General features: G+C 48.2%; 1 protein-coding gene across 1 annotated transcript in view; it reads right to left on the bottom strand.

Annotated features, from left to right (window-relative positions):
* LOC139262797 (cytosolic carboxypeptidase 2-like) overlaps positions 1-18,195 on the bottom strand; it is a 103,042-nt gene that overhangs the window by 53,923 nt on the left and 30,924 nt on the right. The window contains exons 6-7 of the mRNA XM_070877949.1: positions 12,375-12,482; positions 2,892-3,039 (exon numbers count right to left, since the gene is read on the bottom strand). Of these exons, the coding sequence (XP_070734050.1) occupies positions 2,892-3,039; positions 12,375-12,482 (256 nt within the window). The remainder of the gene's footprint in view (positions 1-2,891; positions 3,040-12,374; positions 12,483-18,195) is intronic.

Raw genomic sequence — 18,195 nt, 5'->3', positions numbered from 1 at the left:
CATCACACAACGTTTCATTACATATTGTGAATATGCTGTAGCTCCGATCGCGATCATGCAACATTTCCTTGCTTGTTGCATGTACACAACTCTGATCATCAATTACACAGTTTACATGATCGCAATCGTACGACTTTTCCTTACTTATTGCATGTACACAACTCTGATCATCAGTTACACATTTTACCACTAACTCACAGTTGCTATTACATCGCTTGAGTTTGTGGAACTGTCCCTTTAAGTGTGGTGGGTTGCAGGCCTCCTTTAAGAGAGCCTTGCTTTCTTTACCCCAATCCTCTTCTCCGTTTTGTACCACATGTTGCTCCATCAGCGCTGCACCTCGTGGTCTGGCCGTCGCCATCTTTTTTTTCAGCGCATCATCTTGTGGTTCGGGTGTCTTTCCTCCATCCACGATGTTGACTGCGGTGATCCTCTTCTCCCCGGGTTCTGCCACCGAAACTGGGGAGTCACCTTTGGATCCAATTTTCTTCCTCCGGAATCCTGCCACTGGAGCCTGGAAGGTGTGTTTGGGTCGTCCCAGCTGGATCATCTCCACGCAGTCGTGCTGAGCGGTCTGTGCCTCGGGTGCTGTGCTGGTCTGCTCTCTGGTGCCGGATCTAACCTCAGGTGAGGGCTTGCTTTGCCTCTGAGCACGGAGGATGTCGATCGCTGGAGGGGTGAATTCTTCCCACTTCCAATGGATCTTCTCCATCCACCTTCTGCCGAGCAGCGTTGGTCCATCACCTGCAACAATCCACAGAGGTAACTTGTGCACCGCGCCATCATGGAGTACTTTTACATCCGCACTACCAACAACTGGGATGAGTTCATCGGTGTAAGTGAGCAGCTTTGTCTGAACCAGGATCAACTTGGATCGTTCAGCTTGATTGTCCCACAGCCTCTCAAAGGCTTCTTGATTCATTACTGACTGGCTTGCCCCCGTGTCCACTTCCATGAAGACTGGAACGCCATCTATCTCGACTTCCATCCTCAACGGGGAACATTCTGTGGTGCAGGTAAACATGCCATACACCTCATCGTGGGGCTGAGCTGCCTCTCTGCCTATCATTTCATAATCCGCACTGGATTCATGGCCATCTGCAGATTCTTCATCAACACAGTGAGTCATATTTCTCTTACACATTCGCTGGAGGTGGCCCTCTGTGCTGCAGCTTTTGCATACATAATCTTTAAAACGGCACAAGTAAGCCCTGTGATTCCCTCCACAACACCAGAGTAGGGCTACTCGGTTAGCCCCCCTCGGCGGACTCTGAGTTAAGGGACTCGGGGGCCTGTTCTCTCTCCCCTGAGAAGGTTCGCGTTCTACAGTCCAGCCGCTAAAAGGCGCCACTTTGTGCACAGTACTTGCCGGGTTTGAGTCCTGAGGGTGAGACATCTGCCTAGAGCCACAGGTCGAGGTCATGAATGCCTGGCTCACAGAGATGGCCTTCTGCAGTGTGACTGTGGTATCTGCCAACAGTAACTTATGAAGAAGGCCCTCATGGCCGATTCCAATGACAAAAATGTCCCGGAGCGCTTTGGTGAGATGGTCGCCGAAATCACACTGTGTCACCAGCCTCCCGAGGTCTGCAGTGTATTTCGTGATTTCCTGGCCTTTGGGCCGTTGGTGGGTGCAGAACCGGTGTCTGGCTGTGAGGAAGCTCTCCTTGGGCTTGAGTTGCTCGGATCGAGCTCCTTGTACGTCTTGGTCGTTGGTTTCGCTGGTGCCAGCAAGTCCCTGAGGAGGCCATAGACAGTGGGCCCACAACTGGTCAGCAGGATAGCTCTGCGCTTGCCAGCCAGTGTGGCCGGGTTGTCTCCTGCCAGGTCGTTTGCAGTGAAGAAATGGTCGAGTCTCTCCACAAAGGCGTCTCAATCATCACCATCTGCTGCAACGTACCAAGGTTATCCATTTTTGTGTGAAAGTCCGTAATCTCGTCGCCAATTGTTATGTCCTAGGATGCTCTGATAATGACTCCACTAGGCAATGTGTTGTACTTGAACTGTGGTGACCTAAGTCCTTTATTGATAACTCCAGAGTGAGGATCACACCTGGTGGCCTGCCTTTTATACTAGGCCTGGCACACCTGTACAGGCAACCTGCAAGTCTCCCACTGCTGTGCCCTCTGGTGGCACACCTTGTGATAGTACAAACAGTAGCCATGTAGGATACATGACAAGTGCAGCAGCAGCAATCAGGGCAACAGTCTAGCGGTCAGGGCAACAGTCTAGCGGTCAGGGCAACAGTCTAGCGGTCAGGACTACAATGCAGCAGCGATCAGGGCTACAGTGCAGCTGCAATTGGGGCTACAGTGCAGCAGCCCTATCTCCGGAGAGATCCTTCTCACCTAGAAGTGTGGAATTTACCCTGCATTCTCCCTATCTCCAGATACACACACCTACAGTGCAGGTAAATGTCGAAGTTCCGCTGGCAGCAGAAAACCTTCCCCACCCAAATGTACAGATGGCAAAAATCAAAGCTTACTGCCCGCCAGTTTTGAGCCACGAGCTGCGCACTTGCGATTTTTCGCAGACATACACATGTGCAGTTCCTGCGTAAATATTACCCCAGGAAAACAACAATGAAATCACAGAAACTACTGTAAGATTAAGTTAGCACATTGCACTTGAAGGGAGTTTAAGAGGCCCCATAACACAAATCATTGGCCTACATTGGGTTTCAAACAGTGTTCCCTCAAAAAAAAAAAAAAATTGGGGGCCACAGAGCCCATTTAACAGGCTGCGCATATGCAGTTTTTATCCATTGAAAAGTCAGTGAGCCAGCTGTGTGGGACCTCCAGAGTGCTGCGTGCCGTAAGTTGCAAACTTCAATACGAATTACATACCAGTGTTCAACACTTCCCAACGCACTCTGCAAAATTCTTACGTACACTTTAAAAACTTTCTGCAGATTCCCACTCTCGAATCGGGCCTCAAATATCAGTGTGTTGCCTTGCTTGTCGAGGTTAATGGCTGCCTGCTTCAGGGGCTTGCGACTGCCGCTCACTCGTGAAAAAGTGAAGTAAGGTACCAAATAAGCTGCAAGACAAACGCATCACAGGTTTTACTTTCAGTTCTTTCTATTTTGACACAAAAGGGTAAATTCTGCGATCTCAAGCTCCCAGCGGGGAAGGTCGTCCGGCGGGAGAGCACATTGAAAAATCGTCACGCATGCAACTGAGATTTTCTGTCCGTCGTGGCTAGAAAATGGCGGGTTGCACTCAGTTTATTCCCCTCCCCCAAATGGGCGATTTTCCGCAATAGGAGGGCGAGCTCAGAAAATTTACCCCAAAGCATAAAAGCAATCCATTTAATTCTTTCATTTTTTTCCCCCCCCCCCTCTCAATTATTTCTCTCCACTCCACTCCTGAAGGTGCTGATCTGATCGCAAACTGGTACCTCACACTAAATAGCCACCAGCCATGTGCTAGCGTACGATGGTGACTGCCAGCAGACGGTTTTACCACAGGGAGTGGGGATGGGGTGGTGCGGGGAGTGTTGGGGTGGATCGTAGCTTCACCCCGACGTCCTGGATAGCAATCAGGCTATCGGATGAAACATGGGCCAAGAGTTTCCTGGAGGCTCATGCCATTCGGAATCTGCAGCATTGGAATTGCCTTAACAGTAAAAGTCTCAGGAAATTATGGCGTTCGTGAGTCACGCCATTACTCCCGCGGTGCTATAATTTCCGCCAATACCCCCACCAAAAGCATGCCAAATTGATCAGAGCTCCACCCCTCCCCCAGTCAAGTCAACGGTGATCTAAATCCAGGAAATTTGCGACCAATTTTCTCATCAAAGCTACTTAGCATGAAAAACAATGATGCAGGTGAATTTATTTAAATTCATGAATTCAAAGTAGTTGATTAAAGTAAAATTAAATCTCAGCTCTTTCATATATTTAATTCTGAGCTAAAGCCATTGTGTGTTCAGTTTGGTGCATATTGTACACACGGTATAGGGCACTGAAGTGTTAGTGACGAAAGTCAGAGTGGAGAAGGGATTCATTTAGGCCCCTTTATCAGGTCCAAAATGGCTGTTGGACTCATAGCACGCACCAGAAGCTGGAGGACCAATGCTCAACCAAAATTGGGCCTCGTCTCAATAATTCCACAGTCGGATCCCCTTAGGTTTCCTCTGGACCAAGTTGGGAAGGGTTGTGACTCAGGCTGTGGCCCTCAGGTATGTCGTGGGGCAGGAGGAGCACTCTCTTTAAAGCCCTGGCGGGCCCCTGCACATGCTCCACTCAGTTTCTGACCAATTTCACAGAGAGCTCATCAAACCTCCCCTCATTAGCACATGCAAGAGGCCGACCGCCTGTTTAAGGCAGTCGCCAGGGATGGCAATTTCACCTTCGGCAATATGATGCTGTGCGTAGTTTAGGTTCCCTTGGGGTGTGGGATTGAACCGAGAAACGGACGAGATAAGGTCCAATGTTGCCCATTGACCCAGAATTTCCTGGAACTGCAGCATGAGCTGAACTTATTCCACAATTACCTGGAAAATAATTTAAATACGCCGCAACAAGCATAATGACAAATCAGGTTTAGCCAATGGCTCAATCATAGAATTATGAATTTCAATTCCTTTCAGTATGCTAAATTTTATCTTCATAGAACCATAGAATGATACAGCACAGAAGGAGGCCATTCGGCCCATCGAGTCTGTGCCGGCTATCCAATTAGTCCGACACCCTTCCTCTTATCCCATATCCCTGCAAATTTCTCCCCTTCAATTATTTAACCAATTCCTCTTCGAAAGCTACCATTGAATCTGGTTCCTACACCCTTTCAGGCAGTGAATTCCAGATCATAACAAGAGTCAGCCGAAAAAAAAGATGGCAGCCCAGGGCGCTGATACCCTCCTCTTTCATTTACCTTACTTAAGGAAGGGTACACTAGCTTTGGAGGGGGTACAGAGACGATCCACTAGGCTGATTCCGGAGATGAGGGGGTTACCTTATGATGATAGATTGAGTAGACTGGGTCTTTACTCGTTGGAGTTCAGAAGGATGAGGGGTTGATCTTATAGAAACATTTAAAATAATGAAAGGGATAGACAAGATAGAGGCAGAGAGGTTGTTTCCACTGGTCGGGAAGACTAGAACTAGGGGGCACAGCCTCAAAATACGGGGGAGCCAATTTAAAACCGAGTTGAGAAGGAATTTCTTCTCCCAGAGGGTTGTGAATCTGTGGAATTCTCTGCCCAGGGAAGCAGTTGAGGCTAGCTCATTGAATGTATTCAAGTCACAGATAGATAGATTTTTAACCAATAAGGGAATTAAGGGTTATGGGGACCGGGCGGGTAAGTGGAGCTGAGTCCACGGCCAGATCAGCCATGATCTTGTTGAATGGCGGAGCAGGCTCGAGGGGCTAGATGGCCTACTCCTGTTCCTAATTCTTATGTTCTTATGTTCATCACCGCCCCGAGAGCGGATGTCCGGCAGCTTCGCAACGTGCAAAGCTAGCGTTGACATCCGCCTGCGGCCAGCCTCGCAGTCTGCGAGGCAATTTCCCCCGCGGGGCGTTAAGGAGTTGGCGCGGATCGGTGAGAGGTTGCCACGCAGGGCGATGACGTCATCGCCGGTAGCACGGCAGTCCAGGGCGCTAACCGTGGGGCGTAGTGCTGTCATGGCAGCCCCTCAGCAACCTCCCGGGCAATTTCCCGGGAGGCGGTAACACCGCCCCCCCCTCCCCCTCCCCCAGGCGAATACTGCCCCTGGAGGTGCTAAAGGGGCTATAAAAATGGCAATTCCGCCCCCTTTATCTCGAATACTCCGTTTGCTGATTCCAACCCTTAAAAACGCAAGCTGGTCTGGAACTGTGCAGTTTGCGGCCTGTCCCACACATCAGTCAATCCCCCCCCACCCTCACCTGCTGAAGAAGAACAGGAACGCTCATGTTCACTGTAGCTGCTTGGCTTAGTTGGCGACAGGCTTGTTGCTGAATCAGAAGGTTAAAGGATTTAGCCCCACTCCAGAACTCCTTTGGATGAGATGCTAAGCTGAGGCCTCATCTGCCTGTTTCAGTGATTGAGATGGATGGAAACAATCCTACGGGACTACTGGAAGAGCAGTTCTTCTGGTGTACAGGGCAACAATCTTTCCTCTACCAGTTCCAGCAAAAGACAGATTTACTAATCATTCATCTCATTGCTAATTGTGGGATCTCACTGTGCACAAAATTGTCGCCATATTTGCCAAGATAACAATAATACCTGCACTTCAAAGTTATTCATTGTACACGAAGAGTTTAGAGAGTTTTCCGAGAGATGTGATAAAGTGTTATACAGCTGCAAACCTTCATTGGTAGATTACTAGGAGGTGAGTTTCAATTGACAGCTGCTCATTTCTCCGTTGAAAACTGGACGGCAAGCAAGTGATAATTGGGGACGAGCACCTCGGTTATGCCATTGATGCCCAGGGCCTGCCAAATTTTGGGCGGGCATGTAAATAAGCAAGTGACTGAAGCATTAAGGCTGCTTAAATATGCTAATTGGGCCTGCACCTATGCTTATTACAGGACCCAGTTACAATTTTCAGTCGCAAGTGTGCAGAGTGTGCGCCATGCGCAGTATCGCCCGCTTATACCTGGCATTGAGTGGCCAATTCAAGGGCCACACTTGCCAGACCCCACCCTGTTGGGCAGGCCAGCTCAGCACAGGAGCTGGCCAATTTCCCGCCCTCCCACGACTAGCGAGCTTGTCGTCTGCAGCTCATCATCTGTACATTAATGAGCTTCAAAATTGCTCAAGCCTCAGAGGCATTGTAGGGTTGCCCTGGAGTCTCCAGGAATTAAAGATTCATCTCCTGGAAACTCGCCACGAGCAGAAACCCTGGGAGAAAAATCACAGGTGGCAATTCTGTCATTTACTTTGAACACTTTTGTTCTAAAAAATATTCGGGATTTAAAAAAAGGCTGTTTGACCGGGTGGGGCAGTTTGGAGATGGGAGATCATGTGATGATTCCTCTTGGAATGCATCCAACCAGAGGTTGACCTTGATGTGTTCATAATAAAGGATGAAACTGAGTGCTGTGAACAATGAGCAAGTGTGACCTTAGCTCCTTTAATAAGACTCCAGAGAGCAGGTACCTCGTGGGAGGCCTGATTATATACCGTGCTCCCTTGGGACTCCAACAGGTAGGCCCTCTGGTGGTAATGTGATACAGGTTGCAAGGGGTTAAATATAACATCACTCCCTTGTAAAGTTAATAGTACACTCATTTACAAGGTGAGACAATCTGGGGATTTTCGCTCCCTTGTCGATCATCTCGGTACAAATGCGGGTGTGGTTCTTCACTGGGTTACAGTCGGCCTTGCCGGGCTGCTGGGGATGGTGAGTTCAGCTTCGTGGTCAACCATGATGTCGGTTGGAGGATCAAAATTGGTGGTGTCCTCTTCGGGTTGTTCGTAGCTGTTGGTGAACCGCAATTTGATTTGGTCCAAATGTTTTCTGCACATTAGTCCATTGGCCAATTTGACCTGAAACACCCTACTCCCCTCTTTGGCTATGACCGTGCCAGTGAGCCATTTGCGACCATGTCCATAATTGAGTACAAATACAAGGTCATTGACCTCAATATCACGTGACACATTTGCACGGCACTTTGTTGATGCCGCCTGCCCTCCACATGATCATGAAAATCAGGGTGGACAAGAGAGAGACTTGTTTTGAGCGTCCTTTTCATGAGCGGCTCGGCTGGGGGAACCCCGGTGAGTGAGTGGGGTCTGGTGCGGTAGCTGAGCAGCACTCGGGACAGTCGGGTCTGTAGGGAGCCTTCCGACACACATTTTAAGCTTTGCTTGATGGTCTGAACTGCCCGTTCGGCCTGGCCGCTGCCTGGCGCAGGCTTGAACGGGGCAGATGTGACGTGCTTGATCCCATTGCGGGTCATGAATTCCTTGAATTCAGCACTGGTGAAACATGGCTCATTGTCGCTGACTAGAACATCAGGCAGGCCGTGCGTGGCAAACATGGCTCGTAGGTTCTCAATGGTAGCCGAGGACGTGCTTACAGACATTATTGCACATTGAATCCATTTTGAATAAGCATCCACAACAACCAAAAACATTTTGCCTAGAAATGGGCCGCATAGTCCACGTGGATCCTCGACCACGTTTTGGAGGGCCACGACCACAAACTTAGCGGTGCCTCTCTGGGTGTATTGCTCAGCTGAGAGCAAGTGTTGCACTGGCGCACGCATGACTCTAAATCTGAGTCGATGCCGGGCCACCACACATGGGATCTGGCTATGGCTTTCACCATTACAATGCATGGGTGGGTGCTGTGCAGTTCACAAATGAACGTATCTCTGCCTTTCTTGGGCAAGGCCAAGCGATTGCCCCACAACAGACAGTCCGCCTGCAGAGACATTTCGTCTTTGCGCCTGTGGATCGGCTTAATCGCCTCCTGCATCTCCGCTGGACCAGCTCCCATGGAGGACACAGTTTTTTTACCAAGGACAATAAAGGATCCTGGCTGGTCCAGGTCCTGATCTGGCAGACCGTAACGGGGGACTTTTTGTTTCGAATGCATCCATCACCATGAGCAAGTCCGCAGGCTGTGCCATTTCCACCCCGGTGGTAGGCAATGGCAGCCGACTGAGAGCATCTGTGCAGTTCTCTATGCCAGGTCTGTGGCAGATTACATAGTTGTAAGCCGACAGCGTGAGTGCCCATCTTTGGATGAAGGCAGAGGCATTGGTGTTAATCCCTTTGCTCTCAGAGAACAGCGATATGAGCGGCTTGTGGTCAGTTTTTAAGCTCAAACTTGAGGCCAAATAAGTACTGGTGCATTTTCTTTACCCCGTAAACGCAAGCCAGAACCTCTTTTTCAATCATGCTGTAGGCCCTTTCGGCCTTGGACAAACTCCTGGACACATAAGCAGCGGTTGCAAAATCCCCGATTCGTTAGCCTGTTGTAACACACACCCGACCCAGTATTGTTGTGTGTGCATGCCTGTTTACTGTGTGATGTCTGTAACACTGTATGCAACATTGAATGTACCCTTGTACTGTACACACCTTACCAGTACACTAGAGGGTGCTGTTGCTGGAGACCCAGGGGTTGCCTGCACACAGCAGGTAACCCAGTATAAAAAGGAACACACAGCTTGTTGTCATCACTCAGGAGCTGCTAATAAAGGACTGCAGGTTGCACAGTTTAAGACCATACCCTGCCTCATGGAGTCATTACTAAAGGTGCCTACATACACTACACGTATGACGACGCATCGCAAGCTAGCACTAATCGATTAAAAGGGTTATACAGGACATTTATAAATTAATAAATGTTTAGTAGAACTTCTTTACTTTTGTACTCTATGCCTCTATTTACAAAACCAATTATCCCTTGTTTTTTTTTAAAAACCGGCCTTATAAACATGTTCTGCCTCCTTTGCTGGTTTGTTAGAACATGACAGATGTCAGGCTTTCTCAAAGGCAGCCTCTTGTGAATTCCCCCATTCCCAGTTGTCTCCCTTGCGTAGTAGCGCATGTAGGGGTTCTAGCAGGTTGCTTAACCCGGGTAGGAAATTACCCAAATAGTTAAGGAGTCCCAGGAACGACCGCAGCTCCGTCACGTTCTGTGGTCTCAGCGTGTTCTTAATGGCCTCCGTCTTGATGTCGGTGGATCTGATGCCGTCTGCTGTGATTCTTCCTCCCAAGAACTCGACCTCCTGCACCAGGAAAACACACTTTGAGCGTTTCAATCTGAGCCCCACGCGATCCAACCGACTAAGAATCTCTTCGAGATTCTTCAAGTGCTCAATGGTGTCCCGACCTGTAACCAGTATGTCGTCCTGGAAAACCAAGGAACCGACTTTGGCAGGCTCTCCATGTTCCGTTGGAAGATTGCCGCGGCCGACCGAATCCCGAATGGGCATCTGTTATTGGTGAACAGACCTTTGTGCGTGTTGATGCAGGTGAGGCCTTTCAAAGACTCCGCTAGCTCCTGCGTCATGTAGGCCGAGGTCAGGTCCAGCTTGGTGAATGTCTTCCCTCCAGTCAGGGTCGCAAATAGGTCGTCTGCCTTGGGTAGCGGGTACTGGTCCTGTAGCGAAAAATGATTAATCGTTACTTTATAGTCCCCACAAATTCTGACCGTGCCGTCCTCTTTAAGTACCGGGACAATCGGACTGGCCCACTCGTTGAATTCCACCGGCGTGATGATGCCTTCTCACTGCAGCTTGTCCAGCTCAATTTCCACTTTCTCATGCATCATATATGTTACCGCCTGTGCCTTGTGGTGGATGGGTCGCATATCGGGAACCAAATGAATCTGCACTTTCTCCCCCGAGAAGCTTCCAATGCCTGGTTCAAACAACGATGAAAATCTGCTTAGAACCTGGGCTCATGAGGCACCATCGAAAGGGCTCGGATGTCGTCCCAGTTCCAGCGGATTTTTCCCAGCCAGCTTCTGCCAAACAATGTGGGGCCATCCCGTGGCATGATCCATAGCGGGAGTTCGTGAACTGCTCCATCATAGGAGACTTTGACTTCTGAACTGCCAATTACAGGGATCAGTTCGTTGGTGTAAGTCCTTAGTTTGGTGTGAATGGGTCTGAGCTTGGGCCTGTGTGCCTTTTTGCCCCACAGCCTGTCGAAGGCCTTTTTACTCATTATGGACTGACTCACACCCGTGTCTGGTTCCATAGATACTGGAATTCCGTTCAGTTCAACTTTCAACATTATTGGTGGACATTTCGTGGTGAATGTGTGTACCCCGTACACTTCTGCATCCTTGGTACGAGTCTCCAATTCAGCCTGATCCACAATAGATCGATCTTCCTCTGCAACGTGGTGGTTTGCAGGGTTTGCAGCTCGCCTGCACATTCGCTGGAGGTGTCCCATTGCACGCATAGTGCTTGAAGCGGCATTGATGGGGCCGATGATCACCTCCACAACGCCGACAAGATGTTAACCGCCGCGCAGTAACGATTGATGGCGAACTCTGGGTCATCTGAGGTCATGCAGCAGCAGCCGACGTGTACGTTCTGCCACGTATATTCCTGCTCGAAAACAACATTACTTTGTGCACAGTACTGGCCGAAACCTCTTTACTCTGCGAAATCTGTTTGGTGTTGTCGCTGGTGGACATAAAAGCCTGGGCTATCATTATGGCTTTACGTAGATTCGGAGTTTCAACAGTCAACAGTTTGCGAAGGATTACCTCATGGCCAATGCCCAGTACAAAAAAGTCTCTAAGCATTTGTTCTAGGAATCCCTCAAATTCGCAATGTCCTGCGAAGCGCATAAGTTTGGCGACACAGCTCGCCACTTCCTGGCCCTCCGATCGTTGACACGTGTAGAACCGATATCTCGCCATCAAAACGCTTTCCTTAGGATTTAAGTGCTCCCGGACCAGCGTACACAATTCTTCATAGGATTTAGCTGTTGGTTTTACTGGAGCTAGGAGATTCTTCATGAGGCCATAGGTTGTTGTCCCACAGACAGTAAGGAGGATCGCCCTTCGTTTGGCAGTGTTCTCGTCCCCTTCCAGCTTGTTGGCCATGAAGTTTTGGTCGAGTCTCTCCACGAAGGCCTCCCAATCGTCCCCTTCAGAGAACTTCTCCAGCATACCAACTATTCTTTGCATTTTCGCGCGGTTGTTCATTACCTCATCGCCAATTGTTGTGTTCATGATAAAGGATGAAACTGAGTACTGTGAACAATGAGCAAGTGTGACCTTAGCTCCTTTAATAAGACTCCAGAGTGCAGGTACTTCGTGGGTGGCCTGATTATATACCGTACTCCCAAGGAATTCTGGGATCTCTTGGGATTCCAACAGGTAGGCTCTCTGGTGGTAGTGTGATATAGGTTGCAAGGGGTTAAATACATAACAGACCTCACACCCGTTTTGGATAGGTCGAAGATCACCCAAATAGACCCAGTACTGCACCAAACACCCTGTTCAAGCCCTGTACTGCCACAGCCACTGAAAACAGTGAGATTACTTCCCCATTGAGACAGGCAACACCTAACATCAGTGGAAATTATCGATTCTTATCTGATAATCTAAGAACAGCTCTGATATGTCCTTACTATACAGTATAAATGCACATGAGGCCCATGCTTGAGAGAAGGTCAGTCTGTGACCTGTCTTTTATTCCATAGCACTCAAGTGATGAAGGTGGGTGGAGCTTCCCCTTTTATACCTGAAGGTCCAGGTTAGGAGTGTCTCCCAAAAGTTCACCACCTAGTGGTCATTGTTCTCACAGTGTACAACTTGTCAGTTCATACATGAGTTACAATGCTGGTTGAATACATGACAAGCTCCTTATAAATAATGCAAAGTACATTTATTTTAATCACTTTCATTTTAACATGTATTTTCTATGCCAACAGACTGCACAGCACATCTCAAGTTACCATACCTTTATTGGCAACATAGACCACTTCACCCTCTTCAGGGCCTGTGTAGATTGGTGCTTGCTCCAATCCCGTTGCTACATACAGAGGCTCTGGGCCTAATGAAACACCCTCTGTAAAAAGAGAGGGAAGAGTGGAGAATCGCCATGAGACTCTGCATTGTATTCTACACAAAATATATGGAGTACATTGGGGGTGAGTTACCTTGAGGCTTCTCTCGTTCTGTCAACAGAACTTCAGCAGAAGTTCGGCGATAAACACTGAGGAAGATCACTCCCATTGTGGGGTCCAAGTTAAAGAGAAGCAGAACGTTTACTTGTCAGGGGATGGTGTACACTATAACAGGGTTGCAATAACCCATCGTTATCTGTCGCCCGTGGCTCAGTGGGTAACAGTTTCGCGTCTGACTCAGAAGGTTGTGGGTTCAAGTTCCACACCAGAGATTTTAGCACAAAAACCTAGGCCGACACTCCAGTGCAGTACTGAGGGAGTGCTGCATTGTAAGAAATGCAGTCTTTCTCAGGTGAACGTAAAAGATCCCACGGCACTATTTTGAAAAATGGCAGGGGATTTATCCCCAGTATCCTGGCCAATATTTGATCCCTCAAGCAACGTAACAAAAACACATTATCTGGTCATAGAAACATAGAAACATAGAAAATAGGTGCAGGAGTAGGCCATTCGGCCCTTCGAGCCTGCACCACCATTCAATAAGATCATGGCTGATCACTCCCTCAGTACCCCTTTCCTGCTTTCTCTCCATACCCCTTGATCCCTTTAGCCGTAAGGGCCATATCGAACTCCTCTTGAATATATCCAATGAACTGGCATCAACAACTCTCTGCGGCAGGGAATTCCACAGGTTAACAACTCTCTGAGTGAAGAAGTTTCTCCTCATCTCAGTCCTAAATGGTCTACCGCTTATCCTAAGACTGTGTCCCCTGGATCTGGACTTCCGCAACATTGGGAACATTCTTCCTGCATCTAACCTGTCCAGTCCCATCAGAATCTTATACGTTTCTATGAGATCCCCTCTCATCCTTCTAAACTCCAATGTATAAAGGCCCAGTTGATCCAGTCTCTCCTCATATGACAGTCCAGCCATCCCTGGAATCAGTCTGGTGAACCTTCGCTGCACTCCCTCAATAGCAAGAACGTCCTTCCTCAGATTAGGAGACCAAAACTGTACACAATATTCCAGGTGAGGCCTCACTAAGGCCCTGTACAACTGCAGTAAGACCTCCCTGCTCCTATACTCAAATCCCCTAGCTATGAAGGCCAACATACCATTTGCCTTCTTCACCGCCTGCTGTACCTGCATGCCCACTTTCAGTGACTGATGAACCATGACACCCAGGTCTCGTTGCACCTCCCCTTTTCCTAATCTGCCGCAATCCAGATAATATTCTGCCTTCCTGTTTTTGCCCCCAAAGTGGATAACCTCACATTAATTCACATTATACTGCATCTGCCATGCATTTGCCCACTCACCTAACCCGTCCAAGTCACCCTGCAGCCTCTTCGCGTCCTCCTCACAGCTCACACCACCACCCAGTTTAGTGTCATCCGCAAACTTGAAGATATTACACTCAATTCCTTCATCTAAAGCGTTAATGTATATTGTAAAGAGCTGGGGTCCCAGCACTGAGCCCTGTGGCACTCCACTAGTCACTGCCTGCCATTCTGAAAAGGACCCGTTTATCCCGACTCTCTGCTTCCTGTCTGCCAACCAGTTCTCTATCCACGTCAGTACATTACCCCCAATACCATGTACTTTGATTTAACACACCAATCTCTTGTGTAGGACCTTGTCAAAAGTCTGTTGAAAGTCTAGATACATCACAGCCACTGGTTCTCCCTTGTCCACTCTGCTAGTTACATCCTCAAAAAATTCCAGAAGATTCGTCAAGCATGATTTCCCTTTCATAAATCCATGCTGACTTGGTCCGATCCTGTCACTGCTTTCCAAATGCGTTGCGATTTCATCCTTAATGATTGATTCCAACATTTTCCCCACTACTGATGTCAGGCTAACCGGTCTATAATTACCCGTTTTCTCTCTCCCTCCTTTTTTAAAAAGTGGTGTTACATTAGCTACCTTCCAGTCCATAGGAACTGATCCGGAGTCGATAGACTGTTGGAAAATGATCACCAATGCATCCACTATTTCTAGGGGCACTTCCTTAAGTACTCTGGGATGCAGCCTATCAGGCCCCGGGGATTTCTCGGCCTTCAATCCCATCAATTTACTTAACACAATTTGCCGCCGAATAAGGATATCCTTCAGTTCCTCCTTCTCACTAGACCTACTGTCTCCGAGTACAATCGGAAGGTTATTTGTGTCTCCCTTCGTGAAGACAGAACCGAAGTATTTGTTCAATTGGTCTGTCATTTCTTTGTTCTCCATTATAAATTCACCTGAATCCAACTGCAAGGGACCTAAATTTGTCTTCACTAATCTTTTTCTCTTCACATATTTATAGAAGCTTTTGCAGTCAGTTTTTATGTTCCCTGCAAGCTTCCTCTCATACTCTATTTTCCCTCTCTTAATTAAACCCTTAGTCTTCCTCTGTTGAATTCTAAATTTCTCCCAGTCCTCAGGTTTGTTGCTTTTTCTAGCCAATTTATATGCTTCTTCCTTAGCTTTAACACTATCCTCAATTTCCCTTGTTAGCCACGGTTGAGCCATCTTCCCCGTTTTATTTTTACTCCAGACAGGGATGACAATTGCTGAAGTTTAACCATGTGATCTTTAAATGTTTGCCATTGTTTATCCACCGTCAACCCTTTAAGTTTCCTTTGCCAGTCTATTCTAGCCAATTCACGCCTCATACCGTCGAAGTTACCTTTCCTTAAGTTTAGGACCCTAGTTTCCGAATTAACTGTGTCACTCTCCATCTTAATAAATAATTTTTACCATATTATGGTCACTCTTCCCCAAGGCGCCTCGCACAACAAGATTGCTAATTAGTCCCTTCTCATTACACATCACCCAGTCTAGGATGGTCAGCTCTCTCGTTGGTTCCTCGACATATTGGTCTAGAAAACCATCCCTAATACACTCCAGGAAATCCTCCTCCACTGCATTGCTGCCAGTTTGGTAAGCCCAATCTATATGTAGATTAAAGTCGCCCATGATAACTGCTGTACCTTTATTGCACACATCCCTTATTTCTTGTTTGATGCTGTCCCCAACCTCACTACTACTGTTTGTTGGTCTGGACACAACTCCCACTAGCGTTTTCTGCCTTTTGGCATTCCACAGCTCCACCCATACCGATTCCACATCATCTAGGCTAATGTCCCTCCTTACTATTGCATTAATTTCCTCTTTAACCAGCAACGCCACCCCGCCTCCTTTTCCTTTCTGTCTCTCCTTGCTAAATGCTGAATACTCTTAGATGTTGAGTTTCCAGCCTTGGTCACCCTGGAGCCATTTAAAGATCCGTGATGCCAATTACATCATACCCATTAATTGCTATCTGCGCAGTTAATTCGTCCACCTTATTCCGAATACTCCTCGCATTTTGAGTGTCTTTTTAACACACTTTGCCCCTTTAGAATTTTGCTGTAATGTGGCCCTTTTAGTTTTTGCCTTGGGTTTCTCTGCCCTCCACTTTTACTGTTCTCCTTTCTATCTTTTGCTTCTGCCTCCATTTTATTTCCCTCTGACACCCTGCATAGGTTCCCATCCCCCTGCCATATTAGTTTAATTCCTCCCCAACAGCACCAGCAAACATTTCCCCGAGGACATTGGTTCCGGTCCTGCCCAGGTGCAGACCGTCCAGTTTGTACTGGTTCCACCTCCCCCAGAACTGGTTCCAATGCCCCAGGAATTTGAATCCCTCCCTTCTCAGCTTTGAAATAACCAAGGGGTATAGATTTCAAGTAATGGGTAGAAGGATTCGAGGGGTGTTGAGGAGAAATGTTTTCACCCAGTGGGCAGTGGCGGTTTGGAGCTCACTGCCTGAAAGGGTGGTGGAGGCAGAGACCCTCATCGCCTTTAAAATGTATTTGGATATGCACTGGAAGTGCTGTAACCTGCAAGGCTAAGGACCTAGAGCTGGAAAGTGGGATCAGGCTGATAGCTCTTTGTCAGCCGATGATGGGCCAAATGGCCTCCTTCTGTACTGTAAATTTCTATGATTCCATGAAATAGGGCTACGCCAGTAACCTTAGAACAAGTGAGAAAGATTGCCTCCACACTTCCCTCAAGACCATCTTCATGTGTGCACTAAATGGGCTCAAATTTGGCCCCTACCATTTTTCGGCGCACTCACCCTACTTGCTCTGCTTTTCTAGGATGAGAAGTGCGCTGGAAAAAATCCTCCTGACTTTGCACGCTGTCCGGCCTCTCCCAGGTCCTCGTGTAGCGTGGCCAGTCGATTCAGGGACGGAGCTAGGGCCCTGCGCCAAAAACAGTGCCGGCAGCTCTCCACATGCACATTGGAGTGTCCTCGCCCCCCCAAGCGTCTCGGTGTGCGTCCCACCCCGATCCCAGGCCACGTGGCCTCCCGCACAGGCTGGCCCACTGTCTTCCCGGGCTGAAGATTGACTCTGGCTTCAGGTCGGGGTTGGGTGGTGGGAGACGCTAGATAGAAGGCCACAACAAGCAGGTTGGTGCGGGGCCCAAGCCCGGTGCGGCGAGGATGAGGGGGCGGGGGGAGTGCAGGGGGGGGGTTTTGATCCTGGGAGGGGGGGGAATTCCGAACCACAGGATGGATTTGATTACCAATCCCATGGGAGTAGGGGGTTCCGATCCCGTGGGTGCTCCGATCCCCGACCTGTAGAGAAGATCTGATCCCCAGACATGTCCGATCTCTGGCCCCAGGTGCTGTTCTGATCCTGCAGGGTCGGATCCCCGACCCCGGGAGGTAGGGTTGTTTGTAAAGGGCGGGCTGATGGTGGGTGAACTTAGGCGGCTGGGAGAATTACGAGCAGGAGGTACTTCTATTTTTTATTTGGATATTTTGAAAAAATTATGTAAATATGTTTTGTCTCTTTACTTCTTTTATTTTTGTAGTTTAAGCTTCAATGAATGCTTCTGTTGTATTAACTTTGCGAAGTTTGTCATATGATGTCCTGTATAGCTGTTTGATCCTATTCACATTCTTTAGTCAAGTCATTAAGTTCTGCTGGCCTCCGATGTACCTACCTGCATTGATTGCTTAACTCTCTGCAAAGGTTTTCACAAGTGGCCACATATGCTGGTTTAAGTTAGCTGGCCCAAGTGGCCTAAATGGCCATAGGTGGCTGGTAACACTCCCTTTTGAAAAAAAAACTAAATTTTAAAAATCCTAACTAACTCACTTACACTGGCGCAAATTGAATGTGCAAAATGTGGATTTCTAAGATACTCCAGAAAAATCAAGTTGCTCCAAAAAAAACGGAACAACTCCTGGCCAATTTTGAGTCCAGAGAGTGGGTGTTAGCATTATTTATTTACACTTCCTAGTTATTTTCAAGTATTTCCCTTGTTGATATCAATTATTAATTGTCCCTCTGCTCTTAGCGCAGTGCTAGAGAAGCTCAGAGGCCATCCAGCCCTATGTGCCAGCTCTTTCAACACTCCTTCTATGGCAATAACCCTCTTTATATCAACCGATAGGGTAGTTAGTCTGATATGGCAGCAGGATTTTATGGGCTCCCATGACCCACCTGAGGATCCACACCCACCAGATGTGAGTATCCCTCTGGCTGTCAACTCAGATTTCAGAACCAGGGCTCTGGGAGTGCCTGGAGTGTGACTCGAAACCACAAGGCCATAAAGCAGTGGTCGGCACGTAAGGTCCTGGATGCCCTACGAAAGAAGGCGATGATGGATCC

The sequence above is a fragment of the Pristiophorus japonicus genome, chromosome 4 (genome assembly GCF_044704955.1).
Source record: "Pristiophorus japonicus isolate sPriJap1 chromosome 4, sPriJap1.hap1, whole genome shotgun sequence".
In the NCBI taxonomy this organism is placed as follows: Eukaryota; Metazoa; Chordata; class Chondrichthyes; family Pristiophoridae; genus Pristiophorus; species Pristiophorus japonicus.
The sequence above is the reverse complement of the archived record's forward strand: the minus strand, read 5'-3'. Positions and strand labels throughout refer to the sequence as shown.